Source organism: Pongo pygmaeus, chromosome 2 (assembly GCF_028885625.2).
Source record: "Pongo pygmaeus isolate AG05252 chromosome 2, NHGRI_mPonPyg2-v2.0_pri, whole genome shotgun sequence".
Taxonomy (NCBI): Eukaryota; Metazoa; Chordata; class Mammalia; order Primates; family Hominidae; genus Pongo; species Pongo pygmaeus.
This window is the reverse complement of record NC_085930.1, coordinates 64,209,796-64,235,642: the sequence shown is the minus strand read 5'-3', so window position 1 is coordinate 64,235,642 and position 25,847 is coordinate 64,209,796. Positions and strand designations below refer to the sequence as shown.

The 25,847-nt window shown below is 55.5% G+C and overlaps 1 protein-coding gene and 1 long non-coding RNA gene across 3 annotated transcripts in view; both read left to right on the top strand.

Moving 5' to 3' along the window:
* The window catches only part of FBLN2 (fibulin 2), a 92,140-nt gene extending 75,626 nt beyond the window's left edge, over positions 1–16,514 (top strand). For both annotated transcript variants that reach the window (XM_054483732.2, XM_054483731.2), the window contains 9 exons: positions 4,587–4,721; positions 5,975–6,112; positions 7,053–7,196; positions 7,312–7,440; positions 7,968–8,093; positions 8,847–8,963; positions 9,468–9,596; positions 14,543–14,666; positions 15,670–16,514. In XM_054483732.2, coding sequence (XP_054339707.1) covers positions 4,587–4,721; positions 5,975–6,112; positions 7,053–7,196; positions 7,312–7,440; positions 7,968–8,093; positions 8,847–8,963; positions 9,468–9,596; positions 14,543–14,666; positions 15,670–16,027 — 1,400 coding nt within the window. In that variant the 3' untranslated portion in view covers positions 16,028–16,514. The remainder of the gene's footprint in view (positions 1–4,586; positions 4,722–5,974; positions 6,113–7,052; positions 7,197–7,311; positions 7,441–7,967; positions 8,094–8,846; positions 8,964–9,467; positions 9,597–14,542; positions 14,667–15,669) is intronic.
* A 1,945-nt stretch (positions 16,515–18,459) lies between these two features.
* On the top strand, positions 18,460–24,840 carry LOC134739165 (uncharacterized). Its single transcript, XR_010125695.1, has 2 exons — positions 18,460–18,630; positions 24,222–24,840. It is a non-coding gene; the product is annotated as an uncharacterized LOC134739165 (long non-coding RNA).
* Positions 24,841–25,847: the final 1,007 nt, after the last annotated feature.

The window sequence follows — 25,847 nt, the reverse complement described above, 5'->3', positions numbered from 1 at the left end:
GCTCTCCGCTCTGCTCCACGCCAAGCCCGCCACACTGTGGCCACATGCCAAAGGGCCTGCCCTTTGCATGTGAGCTCTCAGCATAGCCGGCACCCCCCACCCCCGTGCTCCATGTTGTGCCCTTGTGTCCTGGCGTCTTGTCCCGCTTGGCTGCCAGCTCCACCCGGAGGCTGCTTTCCCCAGGGACGTGTCTGTGTCAGGGAACTGGATGTGTGGCCTGGTGGATCATGGACCCCACCTGGGCTGCAGGAAAATGAGGGGGTCAGACATGCTGGGAGCAGGATAGCACGTGTGGGGTCTGGAGGCCGGAGGCCTAGCCAAGCAGGACCCCCAGAAGCTCTGTGGCCTTGGATGAATGACTTGTCTTCCCCCAGCCATGGTTTTCTCATCTGTAATAAGGAGGCTGTTGATCCTCTTTTGATGATTGTGTGACATGTGTGCGGGGTAGCACAGAGCCCGGGCACCGTGAGCATGCTACAACAGCTACGTGCCTTCCCCAGGGTCCCCCGCAGAGGCTGGTGGATGGAGGCTGGGGTCCAGCAGAGCCCGCCTCGCATACCAGCTTGGCATTCCTTTGCTATGTGACCTTGAGCGGCGGAACTCTCCTCTCTGAGCCTTCCTTTCCTCCCCTCTGACCGTGGGGCCAGAGGACTGGATGAGGGCTCATACCCGGCACCTGGCCTGCACATCGCCCGGGTTGGTGCTCAGTGATGCCTCTCCCTTCCCCTCTCTTAGGCCCCATGTGGGCCAGGCGCCGTGGCTCTGGGAGTGCTCTGTGCGTACATGTCTGCAGCCTCTGATGTTTTCAGAGGACTGTAAACCCTTGTCGTCCTCCAGTTTGTGGTCCCAAACGGAGATAGACCCAAAGTAGCTGGGACTCGGGGTAGACTGTGGTAAATGCCATCACAGAGACACGCGCAGAGGGCGAGGTCATTCCAGCTGGTGGCATTGGGTTAGCATTTGGAAATCAGGAAGGGCATACAGGGTGGAAGGAACAGCTTGAATAAAGGTTTAGAAGTAGGATCAGAACATAGTGCGTTCAGGGCATGTGACCAGAGCCCCGTTTGTCTTCTCTGTGCTTGGGGACCATGTCCAGCCTGGACATAACCCCTTCCTTCCTCGCCTTTCACCACTGGGCACATGGGCCCATCGTGCTGGGCTGAATGCCTGCTGCAGACATGTTTGCCCTAGGCCTCTAGCCGTCGGCACAACATGCGCCTCCTGACCCTGCTTGCCAGCAGCCGGCCAGCTCTTCCTGTCTGGGTTGGGTCCGTGTGTGTATGTCTGGGAAGGCGGATCCCACCAGGGCCCACGAGCACCCCTCCCATGATGCCCTGCCCTCTCACAGTGCCTGGGTACGCAGGCTCGTCTGACTGCCTGGAGATAAGACATGCTAAAAGGCATCCCCAGGCAGCTGCAAAGTGGGTTCTAGGAATGAAAGAACAAGGGCACATTCCATTCAGCAAAATTGATGAGCTCACATGCATTCCTTTATTTCTTTCCCTCCTTGTTCATCCTGTACAAACCCGTCAGCGCCTCTTCATCCTTCCATGCCCCTTGCACGCGTGTTCATCCCGTCGTGTTAGCACCTGCTGCGCGTTCTTTCCGTCATTTGTACGTCCACAAATGTCCACTGGGCTCTCCTGCAGTTCATTTGTTTGCTCTGCACTTGTTTATTAACCCAGGCAGGTGAGATGGGAGGCTCATGCTAGGATCAAGAATGTGGCCTCTGCAGCCAGCCTGCCTGCCTGTGCTGAAATCCTGGCTCTTTTGATTTCTAATCATAAGACCTTAAACCAGTTGGTTAAACTCTCTGAGCCTCAGTTTCCTCATCTGTGAATGAGATAACAGCACCTACCTCAAGGAGTCATTGTGGGGATTAAATGAATTAGTCCATTTAAAGAAGTTGCTACTCTTGTGACATCATTGTTATGATTCAATCAATGTTACACTGAGGCAACCTGCAGAGGTAGTAAGCTCCCCATCACTGGAGGTATGTAAATCAAAGTGGGACAGTATTGGGTGCGACCTGTGCCAGGGACTCCCCTGTGTTTACCATTTGCCTTTTGTGGTCTGTACTTTGAAGACTGTCTTGGGCACAGGGAAAAGTGTTTCAGGTGGGCCAGGCTGCAAGAAGATGTGATGGAGGCAACCCCCAGTTCTGAGCACCCCATGAAGTGGTGCTGCAGCAGTGCCTGAATGATGGGGCAAGGGTACAGCTCTGGGCCGGGCACTCTGGCTTCCGTTCTTGATCTGCCACATGGCTGTCCGTGTGACTCTAGTCTAGTCACAGCACTACTGGGAGGCTGATTTCCTCCTCTGAGAAATGGGGCTTGCAGAACGATGTCCTCTAAACCACCTGACCCTGGTGAGCCTCCGCTCATGGTGCTGCTGTTATTTAATTACCATAATTCCTCCAGGCTGTGGGTGGCTCCTTGGGTTATGGGCATTTCTGGGGTCCTGGGAATGGTCTCCCTCTGTAAGTCCAGCCTATAAATCTGAAATCTTTATCTTGCCCAGCCAAGCCTTCCTTGGAAACCACTGGCCCAGTTGGAAACCACTGGCCTTTCCCTCCTCCCCATTCCCAGCCATCCCCGGGTCTGCCTGGCCTGGACACTGTTTGGTTCACCTGTGAGTTTGGGAGGGTCTCTTTCCCCAGGGCCTTGGCCTCCACCTCTCCACCTGGTCATCTAGTCATCCTTGTAGACTCAGCTCAAATGTCACCACTCCTGAGAAGTGGCTCTGATGGTCCAGACCCCAGCAGGCAGTTCTCTGGCCAGAGCCCCCAAGCGTCCACCTGCCTATCCTTGAGGGCCGGGGCTGGGGCCGACACACCCATTTGGTCACAGGAGCCTAGCACAGAGTTATGTGTGTGGAATGGATGGATAAGCAGAGGACTAGTGCACCTGACTGCCGCCACAAGGTGGAGCAGCAGGAGGGGGTAAATGGGTCAGCCTTCCACGCTGGCTTGGCGCTAGCCTTGGGGCGGTTTCTGAGTTGGTGGCCTCTATGGCCCCTGGGCAGTTTCTGAGTTGGTGGCCTCTGTGGCCACTGTGGCCTGGGGGTGGTTTCTGAGTTGGTGGCCTCTGTGGCCCGGGGGTGGTTTCTGAGTTGGTGGCCTCTGTGGCCCGGGGGTGGTTTCTGAGTTGGTGGCCTCTGTGGCCCGGGGGTGGTTTCTGAGTTGGTGGCCTCTGTGGCCCGGGGGTGGTTTCTGAGTTGGTGGCCTCTGTGGCCCGGGGGTGGTTTCTGAGTTGGTGGCGTCTGTGGCCCGGGGGTGGTTTCTGAGTTGGTGGCGTCTGTGGCCCGGGGGTGGTTTCTGAGTTGGTGGCCTCTGTGGCCCGGGGGTGGTTTCTGAGTTGGTGGCGTCTGTGGCCCGGGGGTGGTTTCTGAGTTGGTGGCCTCCGTGGCCCGGGGACGGTTTCTGAGCCTCTGTGGCTCCCCACCTCCCTTATGCGTCCTCTCTCTCCTTCACTGGCTTCTCCTCTCCCCAACTGCTTATCCCTGAAATCTCCCAGGAGCTGGTCCTTGGCCTCCTCTTCGTGTGATCTCTCCCCTGGGTGGCCTCGGCCATCTGACCATTCTCAAGTTAGTATTCCCACTCAGACCCCTTGTGTGAACTCCAAGGCACGTCCTCAGCTGCCTCTTCACCCTCAAACTCTCATGGTCAGCAGGGCTCCCACCTTCCCCCACAGCCTACACCTCACAGCTGGCCCTCACTGCCACCTGTCCAGCTGCGTGGCCAGAAGCTCTGGGCCCCTCTTCCTGCCTCACCTTCATCTCATCCATCAGTGGGTTTTGTTGGTTCCAGCTTCACAATACTTCAGAATCTAGCCCTTTCTCCCAGCCCATTGAAAGTAGTCCGAGCCACTGAATCTCCTGCCTGGATCCTCACGCCTATTCTCCAGCCCCTGCCAGGGATCCCTGCTCCAAATTAATAAGACCACTCTCTCTTTTGCTTGGAACTCTCTATGACTCCCTCCGTTCCTCCTGCTCACCCTCTTTCTCCCTTCGCTCCCCTGCAAAACACCCACCTCCTGGCGGGCCCTTGAACCTACACAACTGGCTTCCTTCTCAGGGCCTTCACGTCCCTGACCCCTCTGCCTGGACTGTCTGCATGGCCCAGTCTGTCATCTTGTCACATCTTTGCTCAGATGTCATCTTTTCTGAGAATCCATCCCTGACCCATCCCCCCCAGTGCCCCCCGCTGTACCTGGGCACTCCCTGTCTCCTGCGTCCTGCTGTGTTTGGTCCATAGCACTCAGCACTGCCTCCATTTATGTTTGTTTATGTATTTATTGTGTCCACTCCCCTTGAATGTCTGCCCCACAAGGGCAGGGATTTCTGTCTTGGTCACTGATGTACACCCAGTGCCAAGAGCAGTGCTTGGTGCATAGCAGGTGCTCAATAAATCTTTGTTGAATGAAGGGATGTTTGGGTGCTGAGACATCAGCCACATCTCTGAATGGTGAGCTCCTTGAGGGCAGGGCCTGGAGCTCTCTCCCTCCTGGTGGCCCAAGGTCTGCTGGCTGCACTCAGCCACTGTTCTGGGGACTCTGCAGCCTCTGACGGCCTCGCTCTCCCCGCAGACATCAACGAGTGTGTGACGGACCTGCACACGTGCAGCCGGGGCGAGCACTGTGTGAACACGCTGGGCTCCTTCCACTGCTACAAGGCACTCACCTGCGAGCCAGGCTATGCCCTCAAGGATGGCGAGTGCGAAGGTGAGAAGGGCCCAGAAGGACCAACTGGAGGCCCCGCCCCGTGGCCAGTTTTGCCCCACCGCTCCCTGGTCCCACCCCTGTCCTGCCCTGGCCACGCTCAGGCCTGGCCATGCCCCTTTCCATCCCCTCCTTTCTAGCAAACTCCCCTTAGTTGGGTTTCCTGCTGGTGGGAAGACCCCACGATGGTGGTGTTTGGGGCAGAGATGGGAGTCTGAGGCAGGGTAAGGGCAGGCTAGGTCCACCCCGGCTTTGCTCCTGCCTGCTGGTGTCTGGGTGCCAGTTATCCCCCTTGCTGTGGCCTGGTTTGTACATTGAGGTGGAGCCCACAGAGGGCTCACTCTGTCCCTTTCACTGGAAAATTCCAGCCTTCTAAGCAGAGGGAGGGGTTTCATCCAACCCTTTCAACAAGTACTTCCTGAGTTGCTCTTATGTGCCTGCTGGGTCCTGGGTACCAGGGATCCAGGGTGGGGTGCTGTGGCCCTTCTCTGACCTTGTGGTTGGGGCAGTGGGGTCCACACAGGCAAACGGAGATGGCAGAGTGACTGGGGGCTGGGGGGCCCTGTAAGTGGTGGGTTCAAGGAGGCCCCCGGAGGAGGTGATGTTGAAGTTGAGACCTGAATGAGAAGCTCCTGGGGAAGGTGTTCAGGCAGAGGGGGCAGCATGCCAAGGCCTGTTCGGTGTAGGGAGGAAGCACTCTTGGCACATTCCAGAAAAAGAAAGAAAGTCTCCGGGATTGGAGCCTTCTTGCTACCTGTGCTACCTCCCTAAAGTGTGAACACATGACGTTACCTTAGAGATTTAGGTACACGGTGGGGACATCCCCACTTCTGCCCCCTGCAAGTGTGGGACAGCGGCTAACAGAGAAGGCTTGGGAGCCAGTCCCCCGGGTTCTGGTCCTGGTCCAGTGCTCCCCAGCGGTAGAGCCTTGTCTGTGCCTCAGTTTCCCTCTTTGTAAGATGGGGCTTGTCATGACATCTACTTCTTAGGGCTGTGTGGGGATTAAGGAAATAAATCCATCTCAGAGTGCCCAGAACAATGGTGGGACCAAGGAGAAGCGCAGTAAACATGGTCACGTCGTTATTACTCCTGGGACAAAGGCCATGCCAGCAACAATGTGGCTGTGCCAGCTTCCCAGGGAGATCTTTGTGGCCATCAGGGTCATGGGTCTGAGGGCGAGGATGTGTGGGCAGGGCTGCTGGGTGTAAAGGCAGGACCTGCCCCCCAGCCCTTGACACCCAGCCTCTCCGCTGCAGACGTGGATGAGTGTGCGATGGGCACGCACACCTGCCAGGCGGGCTTCTTGTGCCAGAACACCAAGGGCTCCTTCTACTGCCAGGCCCGGCAGCGCTGCATGGATGGCTTCCTGCAGGATCCTGAAGGCAACTGTGTGGGTGAGCGGGGGCTGCAGGGCTGGGGATCACCAGCTTAGGGCTCTACTGGAGGCATGGTGGGGGCTTTGAGGGCTTTAGAGACCAGGGAGGCTTGGCTTGCTGCTCCATTCCTCTCCCAGCCCCGTTGTCCCTACCTGTGAATGGGCATGTGAAGTGTTCAACCCTGGGGGGCACCACTGTCCCCAAAGTGTAGCTGCTCCTATTACCTTGAGCTGTGAAACCTTGGCTGAGTTATTATTCAGTGGCCTCTGTGAAGCTATCTGTGGGGTTGGACTGGATGCAAATGAGTATCCAGTTTTTTTAACCAGTCAGCAGTGGCTATGTGATAGATCATGACCTGGCACATACATCTACACACATCCAGGAAGAACTGCAACACCAATGTCCCCACACAGTACTGCGTGTGACACCCACTGAAATTTCCCATTTTCAGAGAATGCTAGTGAGACCTCCTAGAGTGATTCCATGCCGTACTTGAGGGTTGAGACTTAACAGTTTTACAGATGCCGGCCTAGTCCCCAAGTGGGTCTGAGATTCTACCCGCTCTGCACCCCCCATCAACTCCTTCCAAAAAAGGGTTTGCTAACTTAGTCTCTGTGCCTCTAAAACTTCTTGTTAATGTGCTGTACTTCCCTGGCACCTAGACCCCTGGCACGTGGTTGGTGTAGTTATCCTAGCACTCAGCCTCGATCCCACCCCGCCTCCAGCTGCTCTGTTGGGCAGATGTGAGAGGGCGTAGGGCCAGCCATCAGGTACTTGGGTTCTGGGAGGTGTATCCCTTGGGTAGTGGGGCACAGGGGTGGGACAGTCTGGCCCTGCAGCTCTGACCAGGGCTGGTCTGGAGCCCAGGACCGATCCCCTCCCAGTATGGCCCTAGGAGGGGCTGGGGCCTGGGAGGACGCCATGCCGGGCTCCCTGTCACCTACACCTGCCTCTGCAGACATCAACGAGTGCACGTCACTGTCCGAGCCATGTCGGCAAGGCTTCAGCTGCATCAACACAGTGGGCTCCTACACGTGCCAGAGGAACCCGCTGATCTGCGCGCGCGGCTACCACGCCAGCGATGATGGGGCCAAGTGTGTGGGTAAGGCCAGCTGCCTCCGCCCTGCCAGCCAGCCTGGCCTGCCCGCTTCCCCACCCGTGGGAGGTGTGTGTGGAGGGAGCCCCAGGCCTCAAGGTACCCTGCTCACCCCCCACAGACGTGAACGAGTGTGAGACGGGTGTGCACCGCTGCGGTGAGGGCCAGGTGTGCCACAACCTCCCCGGCTCCTACCGCTGTGACTGCAAAGCCGGCTTTCAGCGGGATGCCTTCGGCCGGGGCTGCATCGGTAGGTAGGCTGGTGGCCAGGACCCTTGGGGAACACCTGGCTGGGCCCCTGCCCTCTGTGCACTCCACCTCCCCATGCCCAGCACCTCCACTGCCTGAGTGGGGCCCACCTGCTGGAGCCCCCAAGGTCGCCTTCCAGCTGGCCTCATCCTCCTGCTGGGCCTGCCAGGGCCTGGCTCTGGCCCCCGCCCCCACCTTCTCAGTCCCTCCTGTCTCATCTCTGTGCCTCTGCCCCTCTTACTCTGGTCTTTCCTGCTTCCCTCGGTCTCTGTCACCATCTCTTCTTGTCTGTTGGTTTGCCTGGGTCTGTCCCTCTGGCCTCTTCCTCTCGCCTTCCTCCAATACCCTTGCTGCCTCCCCGCCACCTGGTCTCTTTGCCTCTCTTTTTCCCTGTCCTGGCCTCTCCCTATCTTTCCTTCTGGGTCCCTCTCTCACTTAGCCTCCCCTTCGGCCCTGGATGGCCCTTGGGGGTGGAGGGAGCTGGCTTTAGGGCCACCTACCCTGTACCTGCTGCCTGTCCTCCCACAGATGTGAATGAGTGCTGGGCCTCGCCAGGCCGCCTGTGCCAGCACACGTGTGAGAACACACTCGGCTCCTACCGCTGTTCCTGCGCCTCCGGGTTCCTGCTAGCAGCGGACGGCAAGCACTGTGAAGGTACGCTCGTCCTCATCTCTGACCCTATGCCGCCTGGTATCTGCAGTGGGCAGACCCACCGTGGAAGGCCCAGAGCCTTCCCTGACCCTTCACCCTTACACTGTCACCCTCACATCTTCACCCATGCTGGCCCTTCCCTCCTCCTCTGTCTGGCCCAACCCTCTCTGGCCTCCACTCTCACCTTCCTCCTGTTGTTTTCTGCCCTGAATTCCCCTGCTAATGTCCTGGGGCCCCAGCTGCCTCAGTCCAGAGGGGCTGGGTCTCTGTGTCATCTGTACCCACAAATAGGGTATCTGAGGCATCCAAGGTCCGTGTACCTACCTGTGCGGGATGCGCCTGTGGCTGAGGGAGGGGCTGTAACATTATTCCCATATGTGTTCATGGTGCTGTTGGCCCCAGCTCAGTGGGGACTGGTGTGGAGTAAGGCCACCAGGCTGCTCAGTGAGGGGGTGAGGGGCCAAGCCAGAAGGCCATGGGGTCTTGGCCCCATTTACCTGGCACGGTCTTTCCCAGCCCCTCCCCAGCCTGGAGGCAATTTCCTCATTTTCTCCTGGTGAGGTGAGTTGACCGAGACCCCTGGGAGGCCATGGATCCCTTCCCAGTCACCAGGCCTGGCAGGAGAGCTGGCCCTCACATGGGTCAACCCCAGTCCAGGCCAGGGAGCTTGGTGGGCCTGGCTGTCAGACAGCATTTGGATGGGCTCTCCAAGGCAGACTTGGGCCCTGCCATAACTGCCTGCTGGTGTCCCTGCAGACGTGAATGAATGTGAGGCCCAGCGCTGCAGCCAGGAGTGTGCCAACATCTACGGCTCCTACCAGTGCTACTGCCGCCAGGGCTACCAGCTGGCTGAGGACGGGCACACCTGCACAGGTACCTCTCCCCTGTCCAAGGGCCCCCTTCCAGAGAGGCCCTCCTTTCCCTTGTGCCAGGCTCCCCGAGAGTCCCTCCTGGGCCATGGACACAGAAAGGTTTTAGCATCAGATCTGAGTTCAAGCCCCAGCCCTGCAGCTTCCTGGCTGTGTGACCTTGGGCAGATTGCCTCTCCACTCTGACTTCAGGCTCCTCCTCTGTAAAATGGGAAGAATTGTCCCGACTTCAGGGGGATGAAGAACTAAGTTTACATAGGTGCCCATGACTGGCATCTGATTGTCCCCTCAGCTGGTAGTAGCAGTCACGGAGCAGCCCTAGGGCATAAGCACTGGAGTCCTGTTTTGCTTCGTGTCCTTGGTCAACTCTCTTCTATCTCAGTCCCCTTGTCTTCATTTAAAAAATGGGCCCCTAAGCTCTATGGCTGTGACAGGGACAGGCTGACTGTCAGTGGCTGGGCTCTGTGGGTGGACGAGGTTCACCAGGGGCTGAACCTCTCTCTGACAGACATCGACGAGTGTGCTCAAGGCGCCGGCATCCTCTGCACCTTCCGCTGTCTCAACGTGCCAGGGAGCTACCAGTGTGCATGCCCTGAGCAGGGCTACACCATGACGGCCAACGGGAGGTCCTGCAAGGGTGAGCAAGTCCCCCCACACGCCCCCGCCTCCATCAGGGCCTTGGGCAGGCTCCAAGCAGGCACAGAAAAGCTCACACAGCTTGCATGCACTTGGAGCCCCCACACCCAGTGAATAAATGCAGGATGGCCAATGCTACCAGTGGCCATGTTAACTGAGGTTGTGCCTGGGATGAAGAACGTGACAATCTTGCTGCTGCTCAATCCAGCTTAGAATCTTCCAGTCTTGTGCTCAGCTCTGGACCCTGCCCTGAGAGTGGAACAGGGATACTATGGGGTGGTTCTACGGAGGCACGAAGCCTGCCCAGTGGGGAGACTGCAGAAGAGCCGCAGGGGTCCCAGGCAGTGTCCCGAGGCTCTGCAGTGTTATGCAGGCACAAGGAAATCAGGCAGGTCTGTGGACCCAGAGAGTAGGGCGGGATCCTGGGGAGTAGGGAAGCGTGTCATGGGGAGGCTTTTCCCAACCCTGGTGCAGAAAGGTATTCTCCTCATCAGAGCTGTGTAGAGCTGGGAGGGGCTGCACAATGGGAGGGTCCCCCACTCCCCTGCTATTGAGGATGTACAAGAGCTGGGCAGTCACATGTGGAATTTGCAAGATAGGGGACTGTGTCCCTGGATAGAGACCATGTTCTGTGATATTTAATGTTCCTCCTCTGCTAGAGAGTCGTAATTCTAAGTTCTGTGCCATTTGCCACCAGATTCCGGGCCTGGTAAGCCACCAGGGGGTGAGGGGCCAGGACACAGAAGGGGTCATTGCCCCAGGAGAACCAACCACTCAGCCCCTTGGCCTCTTGGCCCCTCGCTCCCTAGGCCCCTCGGTCCCTTGGCGCCGCAGAGCTCAGACCTCCTCCTGACTTCAGTGGCCAGGTCTTCCCCACACATGGAGCTGAGAACCTGGAGTTCCCTGGGGTGCAGCTTTCGGGGTGTGACCAGGGTCCTGGCCCAGCCTTGGGCATCTTCTTAACCCACAAAAGCAGAGGGGTCAGAGTTAGCTCCCAGAAGGGTTTGGAGTTAGCCCAGCATGGTGCAGACTGGTGGCTGCTACCTGTCAGTGGATCCTGAGATCAAGTCGATAGACTTCAGCCAGCTGTCTGTGTTCTCCTTTCCATTAGCATAGAACAGAAAGCAGCATAGGGCGGGGTGGAGTGGCGCGGCATGGGGCAGGTCAGAGTGCAGTGTGACCCTAGGTTCCAGCCCTTATGTGTGTACCTAGTCCCAGTGCACAAGGAGTCCTTTGTGTGGGTGGATGCAAACATATCAGAGTCATAAGTTAAATCAGAAGACCGTGAGAAGACCCTATAAATCACTGACTGGGAGGCCTTCTGGGCCCACAGAAGCTGGCTTAGGTCTTGCTGGCTGCAAAGCCCTCTTCTTTTTAATTAAAAAAAAAAAGTTGGTATGGACTCCGTAAAAGGTAAGGATTCTATTCACCATGTGCTCAGCTCGGTGGGAAATACGACTTTATCCTTCTGGATTGTGATTTCACATGTGACACCAAGGCCCTGTTCCTCCTGGTGGCAGAACACAAGTGTGGCCACTTCAAGGAAGCCCCATCAGACACTGCAGTGACATTTGCTCTTGGAGGAGTTTCAGGATGCAAAACTGTCTACACTGAGGACAGACTCTCCCTGGCTGTTTATTTTCTGACCCACACCAAGCACCTTGGGGGTGCTCGGGACACCTGGATGCCCACATGTGCCTGGCTGGCCACTAGAGAGGGCTTCCCGGGACCTGGCATACGCCCATCGTGGGTGCACCTGACCCCAGCGCTTCTCTCCTGCCCGGGCTTGCCCACCACCCCATCTCTGCGTCCTCTTCTTGGGGTGGCTGCCCTTCTGCCCTAACGACTTGCTCTGTGTTGAAGAACTGGCGAGGCCAGGTCCCCTCTGCAGGCCCCCAGTGTGCCACCAGCCCCACCAGGAGGTTGGGGCAAGGTAGAGCCCCACACCTGCACATCTGCCGCCCTCGCTTCCTCTCCAGACCTTCCTTCTGGAAGAGCCTTCTGACTCACATGGTGGGCGAGGGCACAGTGGGGGCTGCCGGCTCCCCGGCCTCATCCATTTCACAGGTCACTCTATGTAGCCACTTCTGCAGCTCCTGACCTTCAGAGCTAAGAGGCTGTCCTCTTCTCCTGTTCTGGCTTGGGCCAAATCCTGAGGTCTCTCGGCTCAAACAGGGTCGGGGGAGGCTGGCTTGGGGGAAAGAATGTGTTGGATAATGTCTCCGTTAGCCTTTAGCCTCTCTCCAATAGTTAAAAAAAAAGGACGGGAAAATCCGAAGGAATTTAGACACAGCCCTCTCCCCTGGCATGCACACTCCATGAAGGTAGGGCCCTATCTGTCCGGCTCACCAGCATCTAGAGCAATGCCCAGCACATAGTAGGTGCTCATTGGACATTTGACCCCATGACTGAGCTGAGAGGGAACCACTGCTCATGTTTGCATGCATTTCCCTCCAGTCTTTCCCTAAGCAGATATAAACACACACACACACACACAAACACACACCCCACTGCTGGAAGTCACTCTGAGTCCCGCTTGTTTCTGGGTAGTAAGAGCCCTTCTCTGCATGCCACTCGATGGGGCAGGCCAGCTTTGAGCAGCACTCTCGGTCTTGGCCCTGAGCTGTTGTGGGCTTCTGGGCCTCAGGTCCTTCAGAAGCCTTTGGAAGCCTCTCTTCCGGGGCTGAATTTTGTGGGACTCCCCTGTTTTGTCCTTTTTGCTCTGTCACCCACTTTTGCACATCTGAGTTGCGGCTGACCCTGGCTGTCTCTGATGAGGCTGCGATGGCAGCCCTGGATACGGAGCCTAGTCCAGCTCCCACGTTAGCCCGTGCTCTCCAGGGGCCTGGCAGCACCGATGGGCGAGGTCCTGGGGCGTTAGGGAAGACCTGCGACTGACCACCTCCCTCGAGCTTGATGAGGCCAGGCTGCAGCCGCTCACCCTTCTCGGCCCTTCCCTTCTGGGCATCTCCCATCAGCAGCAGCCCAGAGCCCAAGCAAAAAGCTGCCACTTCCTTCCTGCCCCACCCACATAAGCTCCAGGGTCACTGAAGCAGGCCACTTGGGGCATAGGCTGAGGAGCAGGAGGAGGCCCTCTCCATGTGGAGTCCACTAGCGAATAATCAGCAGCCCAGGACCACCCAGTTGGGCTCCACCCTGCCTGGCCTCTTGCCGTGTTTTCTCCCACTCACCTCTGCGCCACCCTGGGGCCCATTTTACGGAAGGAGGGAAGTGAGGCCCGGAGAGGTAAACAGATGTAAGCTGACCCCCTACAAGAGAGCCTGGTGGCCAAGAGCCCAGAGTCTGAGGTGGGCCAGGGGTATTGAGTCCTGGCCTTGCCCTGGCAGCTGTGTGACCCTGGGCACATTTGTGGACACCTGTACCTGCCCCATGGGGTTGGCGTGGGTGCAGAGTCCCTCAAGCATCACAGGGATGTCAGGCGGTAAACTCTGGAGGCAGGCTGACTATTGGTATTCTTACTGTTAAATTGTTGTTATTGTTAGGAGTCAGCTTGGCATCATGATTGGATCCCAGATTTTGGCATCAGGCATGCCTGGCTTGCTGCCCCACTCACTGCTGTATGACCTTGAGCAAGGCTTTGCCCCTCTCTGAGCCTCCACACCGTCCTCTGTCTGAGGAAGCCAGTGACCCTCGCTGCATAGGGCTGGTGTGAGGACTGAGTGAGGAGAAATTCCTAAATGGTGTCAATATGGAGGATTGGAAAACAAAAACTGAAGCCCTCTGTGGTTGCCCCTGGAACACCCCCTGCCCCTACCCCACGGGACTTCCCGGAGGCCTCCTGAGGCGGCCCTCTCTGGGCTGAGCAGCTCATCCTCAAAGTTTCTCAAGAACCTGTTTCTAAGACCTTTTGTCCTCCAGGGTGCCTGTGGGTTACACACACCCACACACACACCCCTACCCTACCCCTGCTTCTCTGAGCTTTTGTGAACGGTATCTATTCATATGTCTGTTGACGTTTATATGTGTATGTTTCTTTGTCCCAAATGGGCCTTCTATGTGTTTGTTTCTGTGCACCTGTGTGGGTGTGCATGTGCTCACGTGTGTGCTGAACCTGTGTGCCTGCTGGAGTTGTACATGTATGTTTGCTTCTGAATGTACAGGAAGCGTGAGCACATCTGTTGCTCATGGGGGACATTCACTCATAGCTCTGTGTCTTGGAGTCGGGACTTGCAAGTGATGGGTCTTGGACTTCCGTCCAGCAAGATGTATTGAGCGCTGCTCCATGCAGGCACTCCACTGGGCACTGGGGACAGCATGGGAATGAGAAAGACAAACACCCCTGCCCTCCTGGAGCCCAGGTTGAGGGGGGATGGTAGAAACACACAAAACATGCAGCCGTGCAGAACAGCCTCGGTGTGTTGCACGGCATGACAAGCCATAGGAGGATGATAAAATGGGGTGGGATGGAGGGTGATGAGGCAGAAGGACCACTGTAGAGTGGTCAGGGAGACCATCCTGGAGGGGGTGACTCAAGATCTGAGAGTTAAAAGATGAGAAGGCGCCAGCAGTAGGAAAAGCTGGGGATAGCGTTCCAGCAGCAGCAAAGGCCCTGGGGTAGGATAAGGGTCAAGCTATTGGGGCAGCCCAAGGATATCCAGCAGGACTGTGGCCTCTGTGGAAGAGAAGGGGCTTAGGCCAGAGAGACTTGCACTGTGTGGCTTGGCATCCAGGGGAGGGAGCTGGGCTTCATTCTGGAGCACGAGAAGCCTTGGGAGGGCATGACACGAAGTGATTGACACTTTAGAGCCAGGTCCTCTGCTGCGGGGTGCCAAGCAGGTGAGATGGGGCATGTGTGTGTAGGGAGGCACGCGGGCTATTCTCACAGGTCTGGCTGCCCTGGGGCCCAGGCCTTTCATGCAGGCTGGGGAGTTTCAGGCTGGGTCCCCCAGCTGTGGGGACCCTGCCATTGCCCCTCTTCTCCCCCAGACTTGGATGAGTGTGCACTGGGTACCCACAACTGTTCCGAGGCTGAGACCTGCCACAACATCCAGGGTAGCTTCCGCTGCCTGCGCTTCGAGTGTCCTCCCAACTATGTCCAAGTCTCCAAAACGTGAGTGTCCCTACCCCAGCCCCAGTCCCTGGGAGCCTGTCCTGGTCCTGTACTATCCAGGGGAGAGGCTGAGAGATGGGCACCTGCCTTGATCACCTCCCTCTCTTCCCAGCCCCTGACTGCTGGGTCTGCAGGCTAGGTGACCAAAACAAATAGAAGTACCATGTAGAGAGTTCAGGGTTGAGAGAAGGAAGGGGAAAAAACACACAGAAAACACCAGCCCTCTTCTTATACACACACATGGTAGTTACTGCTGTGCGACCAGTTATCCCAACCAACATTTAGCACCATAATACGACAGATACTTACTCTTTGTCACACAGTGTCTGAGGGCTAGGAGCCTGGGAGTGGTGTAGCTAGGTGGTCTGGCTCAGGATCTCAGGGGCTGCCTGTCCGGGGCACCCCTGCCCCGGGGTCCTGCCACCGCTCATGTGGCTCTGGGCAGGAGGCCTCAGCTCCACATCACATGAGCCCCTCCACAAGGCTGCTTGTGACATGCCACTCCCCAGCTCAGGGTATCAGGAGTGCGAGCGGCAGCCCCTTAACCTCACTTAACCTCAGAACTGACAGACCGCTACTCTGCCACCAGCCACACGGCCTGGCACTTGGGAGGGACCCTGGGAGGGACACTGGGTGCACTGGGAAGAAGGGAGAAGGGAGGAGGAAGGGAAGGGGAGAGGGAAAAGGAAGGAGAAAGGAAGAGTGGGAGGATGGCAGGAGGGAGGAAGAAAGGAGCATGGGGACAGGTAAGAGCTGTTAATGAGCCTGGCCAGTGCCATGCTAAACTCACCCATTCCAGTGAGCCTGTGAAGCTTTTATTGACCTCATCTCGCAGGCAAGGAAACTGAGACCCAGGGGATGTAAGGGGACTTACCTGAGGCTTCCAGGCCATTAGGGAGAGAGCTGGCCCTTGATCCTGCCGCTGAGCTGTGCCATCTGTGTCCCTGTCTGCGGATGAGGGGGGTGGGCGAGCCATGGGTGACCCGGCCCATCCTCCCTGCAGGAAGTGCGAGCGCACCACGTGCCACGACTTCCTGGAGTGCCAGAACTCGCCAGCGCGCATCACGCACTACCAGCTCAACTTCCAGACGGGCCTCCTGGTGCCTGCGCATATCTTTCGCATTGGCCCCGCGCCAGCCTTCACGGGGGACACCATCGCCCTGAACATCATCAAGGGCAATGAGGAGGGCTACTTTGGCACGCGCAGGCTCAACGCCTACACGGGCGTGGTCTACCTGCAGCGGGCCGTGCTGGAGCCCCGGGACTTTGCCCTGGACGTGGAGATGAAGCTCTGGCGGCAGGGCTCCGTCACCACCTTCCTGGCCAAGATGCACATCTTCTTCACCACCTTTGCCCTGTGAGGTGCCAGCACGGGCCACCTGCGGGTGCGGCGCAGCCCAGGGCTCACACTGCGTGGGAGGGACTGGGTCACTATTGTGGTTTTTACTATAACTTTGTAAATTAACTTAATTTTGCTGACTTGACTCCTGTGGGCTTCTGGACCCTTCCTCTGCCCCGCAGGAGGAAGTTCCACGGCAGGTGGTGCGTTCCCACGCAGGCACCAAGTGGAAGCTTGCACGGTGGGCCACAGCCGTGGCGGGTGCCCTGTGGGTGAGGCTGGGTGATGACCTGAGGATCAGAGACATGTGACCATGTTGGGGCTCTTGGACTCCTCTGGATGACCCGTCCCCAAAGTTGACATTCCATTTCATGTTCCACTGTGATTAATTCTTTTCTTTTTTAAAAAATCATTTTAAAGTTTTTTGTTTAATTATAAAGTAGTACATGTACATTATAAAAAAAAAGTTCAACTAGTATGAAAGGGTTATAAAGTAACAGAGGAAAATGCCTCTTGGTCCCTTTACTTTTGTAAAGTGTTTAGAGTTTGACAGCGTTGTCCAGATGTCTGTCACAGGGCTCTGTGGCCTGGCCAGCATGTCAATTCATTGATGAAGACCTTGATGTCCTTCTCAATGAGCCCCGAACCTGAAGTTCACTTTGGGGTGAGGGCACCCCAGTGTGAGCAGTCACTGACCGGGCCCTTTATTCTGCTTTTACCACTTCAGCTTTCCCTCCTCCTTCCTCCTCCATCCTCCCTCCTCTCTCCTCTGCCTTCCCCAAATGAAGACCTCCACTGATGGCCTGTCACTTGGATGTCATCCAGAACTTGTCCTGGCCCCTGTTGCTGAGCTGTCAGGTCAGGCAGTAGACCTGGGCAGGAACCTGAAGGAACCTGGGAAACTGAGGCCCTGAGAGCGGAAGGGATGTGCCCCCAGCCCACAGCGAGCATCAGAGCAGGTGTTGGGACCCAGCTCTGAGGACCCTGCTCGGGCTCCGTGGGTCTAGAGTTAAATATGGGGGCGGCAGCCAGCACTTTAAAAATGACGTAGAATAGAGCAGATGAGATGTGAGTGCTTCACACCCTGTAAAGAGAACTGCTTCACCAAACCACAGTACGTGTGGCGTGTGCACCTATGCGTGGGCACGCTAGCTCTGGCTTTTGGTAGAAAGTGTTTCTCACTGTGGGTGGAGGGAAGCAGGCCTGTTGGGGCGCACTGGGGAGCACACGCCCTGTATGAAGGGGGCGGCTACACTTGGCTCCAGCAAGGCTGCCTTCTGGGCGCGTGGCCCAGGATGGCCAGATGTTCTCATTCCTCAACACAAGCTCTCCCAGTGTTAAGAGGTGGCGACTGGTTCAGGCTTCTAAAGAACAGGTGTTTGGGAGCCTCTTGCCGGAAGCCTGCGGTGGGGGCCCTCTGTCCCTGCTCCTCGCCGGCCCCCATCCCCAAGGGTGCAGCAGAAGCCAGGTCTTCCCTGTCCCTGGCCCGGCTGTCTCTGTTCCTTCTATTTTGCTGATTTTCAGAAAAACTAGATCCATCACCTTTGTGGTGCACAGTCCCCACCAGCGGGAACCAGTAGGCGACAGGCTCCATTCAAGAGGACAGGCAGGTTAGGGACACCCCTGGCTGACAGCAGCCGTTCCTGTACCTACCCAGCCCCGGTTACTCCTTCTGGGACCTCAGGCAAGTGATTTCGCCTCCCCGCACTGGCCTCCCCTGTGAACGGGGCTCCAGCTGTTCCTCCTGCATAGGCCATCGAGCCAATAAAATGAACTTGGCACCCAGTGCATCCACACGGAGGCTCTTGGAGAACAACTTCTCTTCGGACCTTAGAGTTTCTAAGGTGATTCTAGAATTCCATGCCGGCAAGTTTGGCAAACTGCAGCTTCAGGGAATAGCCCCTACAAGACTACCCTCACTGCAGACCAAGAACTGCACACCAGAAACAAGCTCAGGCATCCCCAGGACCACCCTCATGTCTGAGCAATGGGCTACAGATTTGGGGGTCCTTACGTCCACCCTCAGGCTCATTAATTCACCTGCGTGACTCAGACAGTTTATGGTGAAAGGAAGCAGGTTAAAGTCATTGATGAATTCTAGAGCAGAGTCCAGGAGAGCCCAGTCACGGAGCTCCTGTGTCCTCAGGATGTAGCACACAATACAGCTGAACAGGGCACCTTTGGGGTCCAGGTGTGTCTGGGAGCTTGACCACCTGGCTGTCAGCGTGGCTGGCCCTAAGTCTCCAGTCCCTCGCAGAGGTCAGAACTGAGGCAGCAAAGCCCCTGGAAACGCTGGTACTCCAGTGCCAGCCAGGACGTTCTGGGGGCCGAGAGCTCACCCTGCAGGCCACCCCCAGCCCCAGCCCCAGCCCCAGCCCCAGCATTCTTGCAGTGGAATAGTCACGTTTGTCTGGGCAGCTCCTTTAGCATTGACTGCTTCCTCCCTTGCTGCAGGGCTGCCTGTGCCTATGATGCACGTAAAGAACCACCGCGTGCCGGTTGGCTCCACCCAGCTCTTCCACAGATGTCGTTCTCCATCGTTGCTACATCCTGAGGAGGCTGGAACTCAGGGTTTCAATACATTTGTCATCACCATCAACATTATAACCTTACCAACAGTGCCAGGTAGGACCATATTGCAGTCTGGTGGATGTCACCTAAAAAGGAAGACCGGAGTCCCACTCAGTCATAGCAGTTTATCTAGTCCATCACCACATCAGACCAGCAGATGTCCCCCAGGGCGAGGCCACTCAGGTTTGCAGGCTGCCATTTGACCTTGTCAAGTTCCAAAAGCAGAGGCGGCCTTGGTGTCACCCTTTCAGGCATCTGGTGTAGTTGAGCTGAGACGATGCCCTCCACACCCCTCTTAAGGTAGTACTGTAATGTAGGATTCATGTAAAATTGGATTTCCCGGCTGGGCGCAGTGGCTCACGCCTGTAATCCCAGCACTTTAGGAGGCCGAGGTGGGCGTATCCCCTGAGTTTGGGAGTTCAAGGCCAGCCTGACCAACATGGAGAAACCCCGTCTCTACTAAAAATACAAAATTAGCTGGGTGTGGTGGTACATGCCTATAATTCCAGCTACTCAGGAGGCTGAGGCAGGAGAATTGTTTGAACCCAGGAGATGGAGGTTGCAGTGAGCTGCGATTGTGCCATTGCACTCCAGCCTGGGCAACAAGAGCGAAACTCCGTCTCAAAAAAAAAAAAAAGGATTTCCCTCACTACATAACCCACGTATTGGTTCCTTTATCCTCAGCTCTGGTTCCTCCTTTTCTCCGTTTGTATCCAGGTATTTCCACCTTTGGAAGGGCCATGAGGTTCGGCCATGCTGCTGGGCCGGATTGTCAGAATCAATGCCAGCCTAGCACATGCCTCCCTGACAGTCCACTATGGTTGGTGGAGGATGGGGCTTCACAGGTGTAGAACTAGTGGGCTGTCTCCACCACCAGGCAATATGCCTGCCCTCACTAGCAGCCCTGATTTTTCCGGATGGGGTGAAGGCACCATCTGCTCCATCAGCCCTCAGGAGCTCTGGCATGAAGCTTTAGAGCTAGAGGTGCACCCTCCTGCCTAGGAGTCATTGCTACCTCAGCACTTGCAGCTGCAGCCCTGGTCCTGGGGCCACTGCAACAGATAGGAAAGGAGGAAGGCGAGGTGATGTGGAGAAGAAAAAAAAAAAGCAGTCTTACCAGCAACCTCCCTTCCCCAGTTCTCTTAGAAAAGGCATAGGAGGCCAGGCACAGTGGCTCACACCTGTAATCCCAACACTTTGGGAGGCCAAGGCGGATGGATCACTTGAGGTCAGGAGTTCGAGACCAGCCTGGCCAATATGGTGAAACCCCGTCTCTACTAAAAATACAACAAAAAATTTAGCCGGGTGTGGTGATGCATGTCTGTAATCCCAGCTACTTGGGAGGCTGGGGCAGGAGAATCACTTGAACCCAGGAGGTGGAGGTTGCAGTGACCTGAGATCGCATGACTGCACTCCAGCCTGGGCGACAGAGTGAGACTCAAACAAAACAAAACAAAAACAGAAAAGAAAAGGTGTAGGACTCTATCTAGTGGGGACCCTCTCCTGGCCCCTCTCATGTTTGGGGTGGACACACACTTGTGATGGTGTGCAAGTCACTCTTTCCTGCCCCACCACTTCTGTTTTAGACAACCAGTATCCATTACATGTTCTGGTTCTCTATCCAACCTTACGCCAAGGATGAGAGTGCTCTGCCCCTTGTGGGCTGTAAAGTGTGTCCCTTGGTCTGGAGAAGTGTGAGTGGGCAGTGCAAATTCGTGCACTGTCTCCCATCACCACACTTTTATAGTACCTCGAGCATCTGCCGCCAGGGAAGCAAAGCCCAGGTGAGAGTCCGTGTCTTGCCTTTCCCTGTCAGGGCCCTTTGGTGGCCTCCTGGGGCTTCTATGTTTGGTTTGTCTTGCTGGCTCCATGCAGGGCCTTCCCTCGTGGACTCCGCCACACAGCCATCAGCAGTCTCTGTCTCTCTGTCTTTTGGCAGACAGAACAGTTCTTATGAACTGTGCCTTGGGGGTGCGAGAGGAACGTGTCTAGGTTCATCTGCAGCCCCAATGTCCACTCATTTCGTGGACCCAGGGGGCCACCCCAAGTGAGCACACCGGGATACCTACTTGTCATCCCAATCACTTCTTGATCCTGGAAGGGGGTTCCTTTGATGGGCATCAACGTGTCCCACTTTAATGCACCCCTCAGGTTCCCAGGGTGATTCTGCAGGGCCATGCTCCACACGGGTATCCCTTTAATAGGCCAGGTTTCTGCTCCCCTCCTGCCTGACCATAGGGTCTGACAAGGTCACCCATGAATCAGTAAAAACACAAACACACAACTGAACAGCACGCAGTCCCTCCCACCGAGCTGATTCATTTTCACCTTCTTCCGTTGGAGGGCTGGCCTTCCAAACCGTGCTGTCCGCATACCTTGGAACCACCATCTATACACACTGGCCAGTCAAGAGCTCTCACAGAGCATCAGCCAAGTGACAGTAGCATCTGGCAGCCCCTCGGGTGGTTCTAAAGTTGGCCCTAGGGGAAAGCCTGTTTGCTCGGGACTATGCCAAGTACCTCTTTGCATCCCCAGGCAGCACATTCCTGCACAAACCATTTCCATTTTATTAAGAAACTCTGGGGCCGGGCGTGGTGGTTCACGCCTGTAACCAAGTCGGGTGGATCGCCTAAGCTCAGGAGTTTGTGACCAGCCCGGGCAACATGGCAAAAACCCATTTCTACAAAAAATCCAAAAATTAGCCAGGTATGGTGGCGCACGCCTGTAGTCGCAGGTACTCAGGAGGCTGAAGTGGGAAGATGACCTGAGTCCAAGAGGCGGAGGTTGCAGTGAGCTGAGATGGCAGCACTGCACTCCAGCCTGGGTGACAGAGCTAGACCTTGTCTCAAAAAAAAAAAAAAAAAAAAAAGGGAAATTCTGGGTGTTGCCCTCCCCATTAGGGTGTTTCTTTGACATCGTCTAGAACATCATGTGTATTTCAGATTTTTAGATTATTTTATAGCCTTCAATCATAAGGGTGGCCTCAGTCAAAATCCAATCATTGTCTCTCAAATGAAAATTTTCTAGTCCCAAATCCCAGTGGTCACCCTGGGTGGTACTAACAGGCTTTTGCCATAAAGCCCCATCTGTGTAAGGACTCCAGGGCTTTTGGGGGTAGTTTTATTGGAAGGAGTTGCAATATTCCTGGACGTGGAGTGTGTACCCTCCAAAATCTGAATCAGCTGACCAGATGCTGGTCTTCAATCACTATTGCCAGAAGGGCAGGTTTAGCTGCCTTCTATTTTACAGCAATCGGTGGGAGAAGCATTCCCCAGCCAGACCATCTCCATCCCCAGCATATGCTCTGATAAAGCAGGTGCAGGCACTTCACAGAGAGTTTGTTCCAACATTCCAGTTTTCACATAAGTATCCACCTTAATTCCATCAACCATCACATTTCTAAATCCCCCTCATTGAATGAGAGCCTCCATTTGGGCTTCACTGACAGGGTTTGGAATCACAGAATAGAGGCTCCCACAGATGGAGTCTGTTCTCCTCCCCCGGCCGTTTTACCCACCATGTGTGTATGGCTTTGGGTCCCCAGCTAGGGGGTGGGCCAAGGGACTCAGGCCTTCTCCTGGTTAGATTGTGAGACCACTGCCTCAGGCAACTCGAGATCAGAATTCTCACTGCCATTTTAGGTCTCCCAGGTTTTAAAAATCCTCCGAACTAGAATGAATAAAGCAGATTTTTTTAGGCCTTTTCACATTGGGCGGCCGGCAGGGTCCATCCAGCTTCTGTGAGTGCTGCATTGAGACCGTTGTTTCGTCCTCATCAATATCCACTTTATTCATCTTATTTCTTAACACCTGTTTAAAAGCTTCCACCCTGCTGGGATGAGTCCCTTGACTCTCTCCTTGGTCCTACCCCTTTGTTTTGTCCATGCTCTTACGAAAACCTTTACTATCTGTTGTCTCGGCACACTTTTCCCATTGGAGGAGGCTCTGAGGCCAGTAGCTACACCTTGGGTCAACTGACTGTACCCTGGCCCAGCATCAGAATCTACCCCACACATTCCTTGGGTAGGGCTTCAGGCTAGAGGCTGTGGTCCAGGCTGACCAGAACCTTGGCTCAGCACCAGGGTCCCCTCCTACACTCACCCTTACTTACCTTTTAACCACTGCAGATAACAACCAAGGGATTTCACATTTTCCCTTTTTGTTGTTTCTTTGCATTTCGTTATACTCCAGTGAGCCAACTGCTTAGGAGTTGGATCCCTCATTTCTAAATTCCATTGGTAACTTTTACCTTACAAAAAATTGATTGTATTGGTTCTACCTGCAAGTGTATTTGAAAAAAAAAAAAAGACAAAAAATGGATTGCAGCACAGCCACCACCAGGAATGAAAGTTTCCTCAGCTCGTACCCTTTTACTCTTCCCAAACCACATGTTCCAGTGAGTCAGGGTTGGTCTAGAAAGTCCCAACTCTGACACCAACTATAAGGAGTTCAGCAAATGATAGAGTTTAAGGAAGGAGTCCCCACCAGGCTGCTCTTACTTCAGGCACCAGCTGAGAGTGGGGTTTCCAGGATCACCCTCCCTTCAGACCAATTGGTGACATAGAGGTCCCCGTAACCACCCTAAGGTACAATCATTCACTAGAATGACTCAAAGAAAAGTATAGCACTCAGGAAAGTGCTATACTTATTACAATTTTATTATAGTGAAAGCATACAGATCCAAGCCAGCCAAGGGGAGAGACACAGAGGGCAAAGTCTAGGAAGGGTCCAAACATGGAGTTTCTGGTTGTCTCAGATGGTGTGACCTCCTCCCAGACATGATGTATGATAATACACAAAGAGGATGAACAACCAAGGAAGTTTATTTGAGCCTTTGGTATCCAGAGTTTTTACTGGAGCTCATTGGTGGATGGGGCACAGATATTCCCCAGCACAAGGTGGCAGCAGAATTGCTAAAGTTGGCACCAGTGGTGGCCCGGGAACACTCACAGGGAATGCTGGTAGAGGGAATGCTGTGGCTGGGAATGCTGATACAGGCATTGGAAAAATTTGAGGGAATGATGACTACAAAGACAGAGGAATTGGACTGCTGAGTTGCACTGCCCTGCAGAGGGATGAGAGAGTCTGAGCTGTGACTTGGAGGTTGGCGGCTAAGCGGGAGGCAGAAAGCCTATGGCAGCTCACAAAGTGGCACCTGTCTCCTGAAGAGGAAGGGCAGGCAGAGCTGAGTGGCAGGCCGAAGACCTGATTGTGAATTTTCTGTTGAACATAATAAAAAAAAAGTCCAGTTGGATGCAGTGAAAAGCAGGGAAGGGCATGCCAGCCCAAGGGAACAGCATGTGCAAAGCTTCTGAAGTGGAGAAGCCTGATCTGCCTGGAAGGACTGGATGAGGGACGAGGGTGGAGGGGGTGGGGTGAGGCAGGGTCAGCAAGGCACCACGAGCCTCCACCTGGGCTCTGAGCAAATCCCCAGAGCACTGGGAGAAGCTGAAGCACCGGGCAGTGGTGACAGCCTTGGATCTGCATTTCCCCACACCCCTCTGGCTGTAGGCTGGAGAATGGATTATAAGGGAGGCCCTGCTGGAGCTGATCCCCCTGGGGATATTGGGACGTTATGGTGTGGGGTCCTTGGATGCCAGTCTTATTTGGGCTGTATCTCATGCCTGGGCCCCTCTCTTATCTCAGGGACAAGCCAGTGACTCACCCATCTCAGACTGGACAAGCCTGGAGGACCCATCTCAGCTAGAGCAGCACCATTCACACCCATGTTCACGATCTCTGTCCTCCCGCATGTGCTCTGCTCTCCCGGCCCTGAGGAGGGGTGTATGGAATGGAGCACAGGTCCCCAGACCCCAGACCCGTGTTCGTCCCACACAGTCAGGGCAGCACCCAGCCCACCTGCTGGCCTCCCCGGCCAGGGCCTTCCTGCTGCCTGTGGGGCCTGCACCTGGGTCAGCCTGCCTGTCCTCTCTGGGCATGGCCAGCCTGGGACCAGCTAGAGATGGGCACACCATGATGGGCAGGTCTGTGCGGCTGCCCCACCATCAGGACATGCAGAGGGCGTGTGGGGAGTTCCTGGGGCCCCTGGCCTTTCTGTTGGGTTGGTTTTGGAGAGCTAGGGGGTGAAGGCTGGCACTCACCCACACCACTGTCCCTGGGGGCTGTGTAAATATCCCCATCCCTGCCCCCCAGGCCTCCATCCTAACACCTTCATTGTGTATCTCTGTGCTGAAAATTGGTTTAGAAAATGGGTACTGTGGTGCGGTGGGCATGTATTTTTTAAAATAAAGTTTTAGTTTTAGAATAGTTTTTGATTTCTAGAAAAGGTGCAAAGATAATTCTGAGTAGTCCCCCACCTAATTCCCTTTACTGTTAACACCTTATATTACTATATGTGCACAGTGAGATATGTGTCAATCAATATTGATACATTCTTAACTAAAGTCCATACTTTATTTAGTTTTCCTTTGCTTTTATTTAATGTCCTTTTTCTGTCCCAGGACCTCCTCTGGGATACACATTACGATTTCTTAGACTAGCTCTGGGATTTTGTTTTTGTTTTGAGATGGGGGGGGTCTCTCTGTGTTGCCCAGGCTGGTCTTGAACTCCTGGTCTCAAGCAATCTTCTCACTTTAGCCTCTCAAAGTGCTGGGACTACAGGTACACTGCCGTGCCTGGCTCTTGCCTTGGTTTTGACGATTTTGACAGTTGAGGAGGACTGGCCCGATACATTGTAGGATGCCCGCTATTGGGGTTTGTCTGACACTTCTCTCATGATTAGACTGGGATTGTGGGTCTGGGGAGGAAGGTCACAGAGGTAAAGGCCCTGATCAGCACACCCAGTGGAGGGCAGCTGCTGTCAACATGACACATCCCCTGTGATGCTGGCGTTGCCCACCTGGCTGAGGTCGTGCTGACTGGGTCTCTCCACTGTGAAGTTTCTCTTCCTCCCCACTCGGGCAGCGCACTCTTTGGTGCACATACTTGCAGTTGCTTTGCAGCCTGGTGTTACGGATGCCACTTGGCTCCCTGATTGTGTAGTCAGCAGTGTTAAGTGTTCCTTCCTGTTGGCGCACGTCTTGTCTGTTGCTGGTGCCTGCTATGGAGTCTTCCAAGGGGCACCCCACACTTTCCCTGGGATCACGTGTCCAGGCTGCTCCCAGGTAGGCAACCCACAGACTCTGCTGCAGTGAAGGGGGCCCGTTTGTGGACTTCCCTGGACATGCAACCAAGGAGCGAACTGCTGATCATGGGTGCCTGTACTCCAGTTTTGACCCCATTTTATCAGGCTGCCCTCCAGAAAGCCTGTGC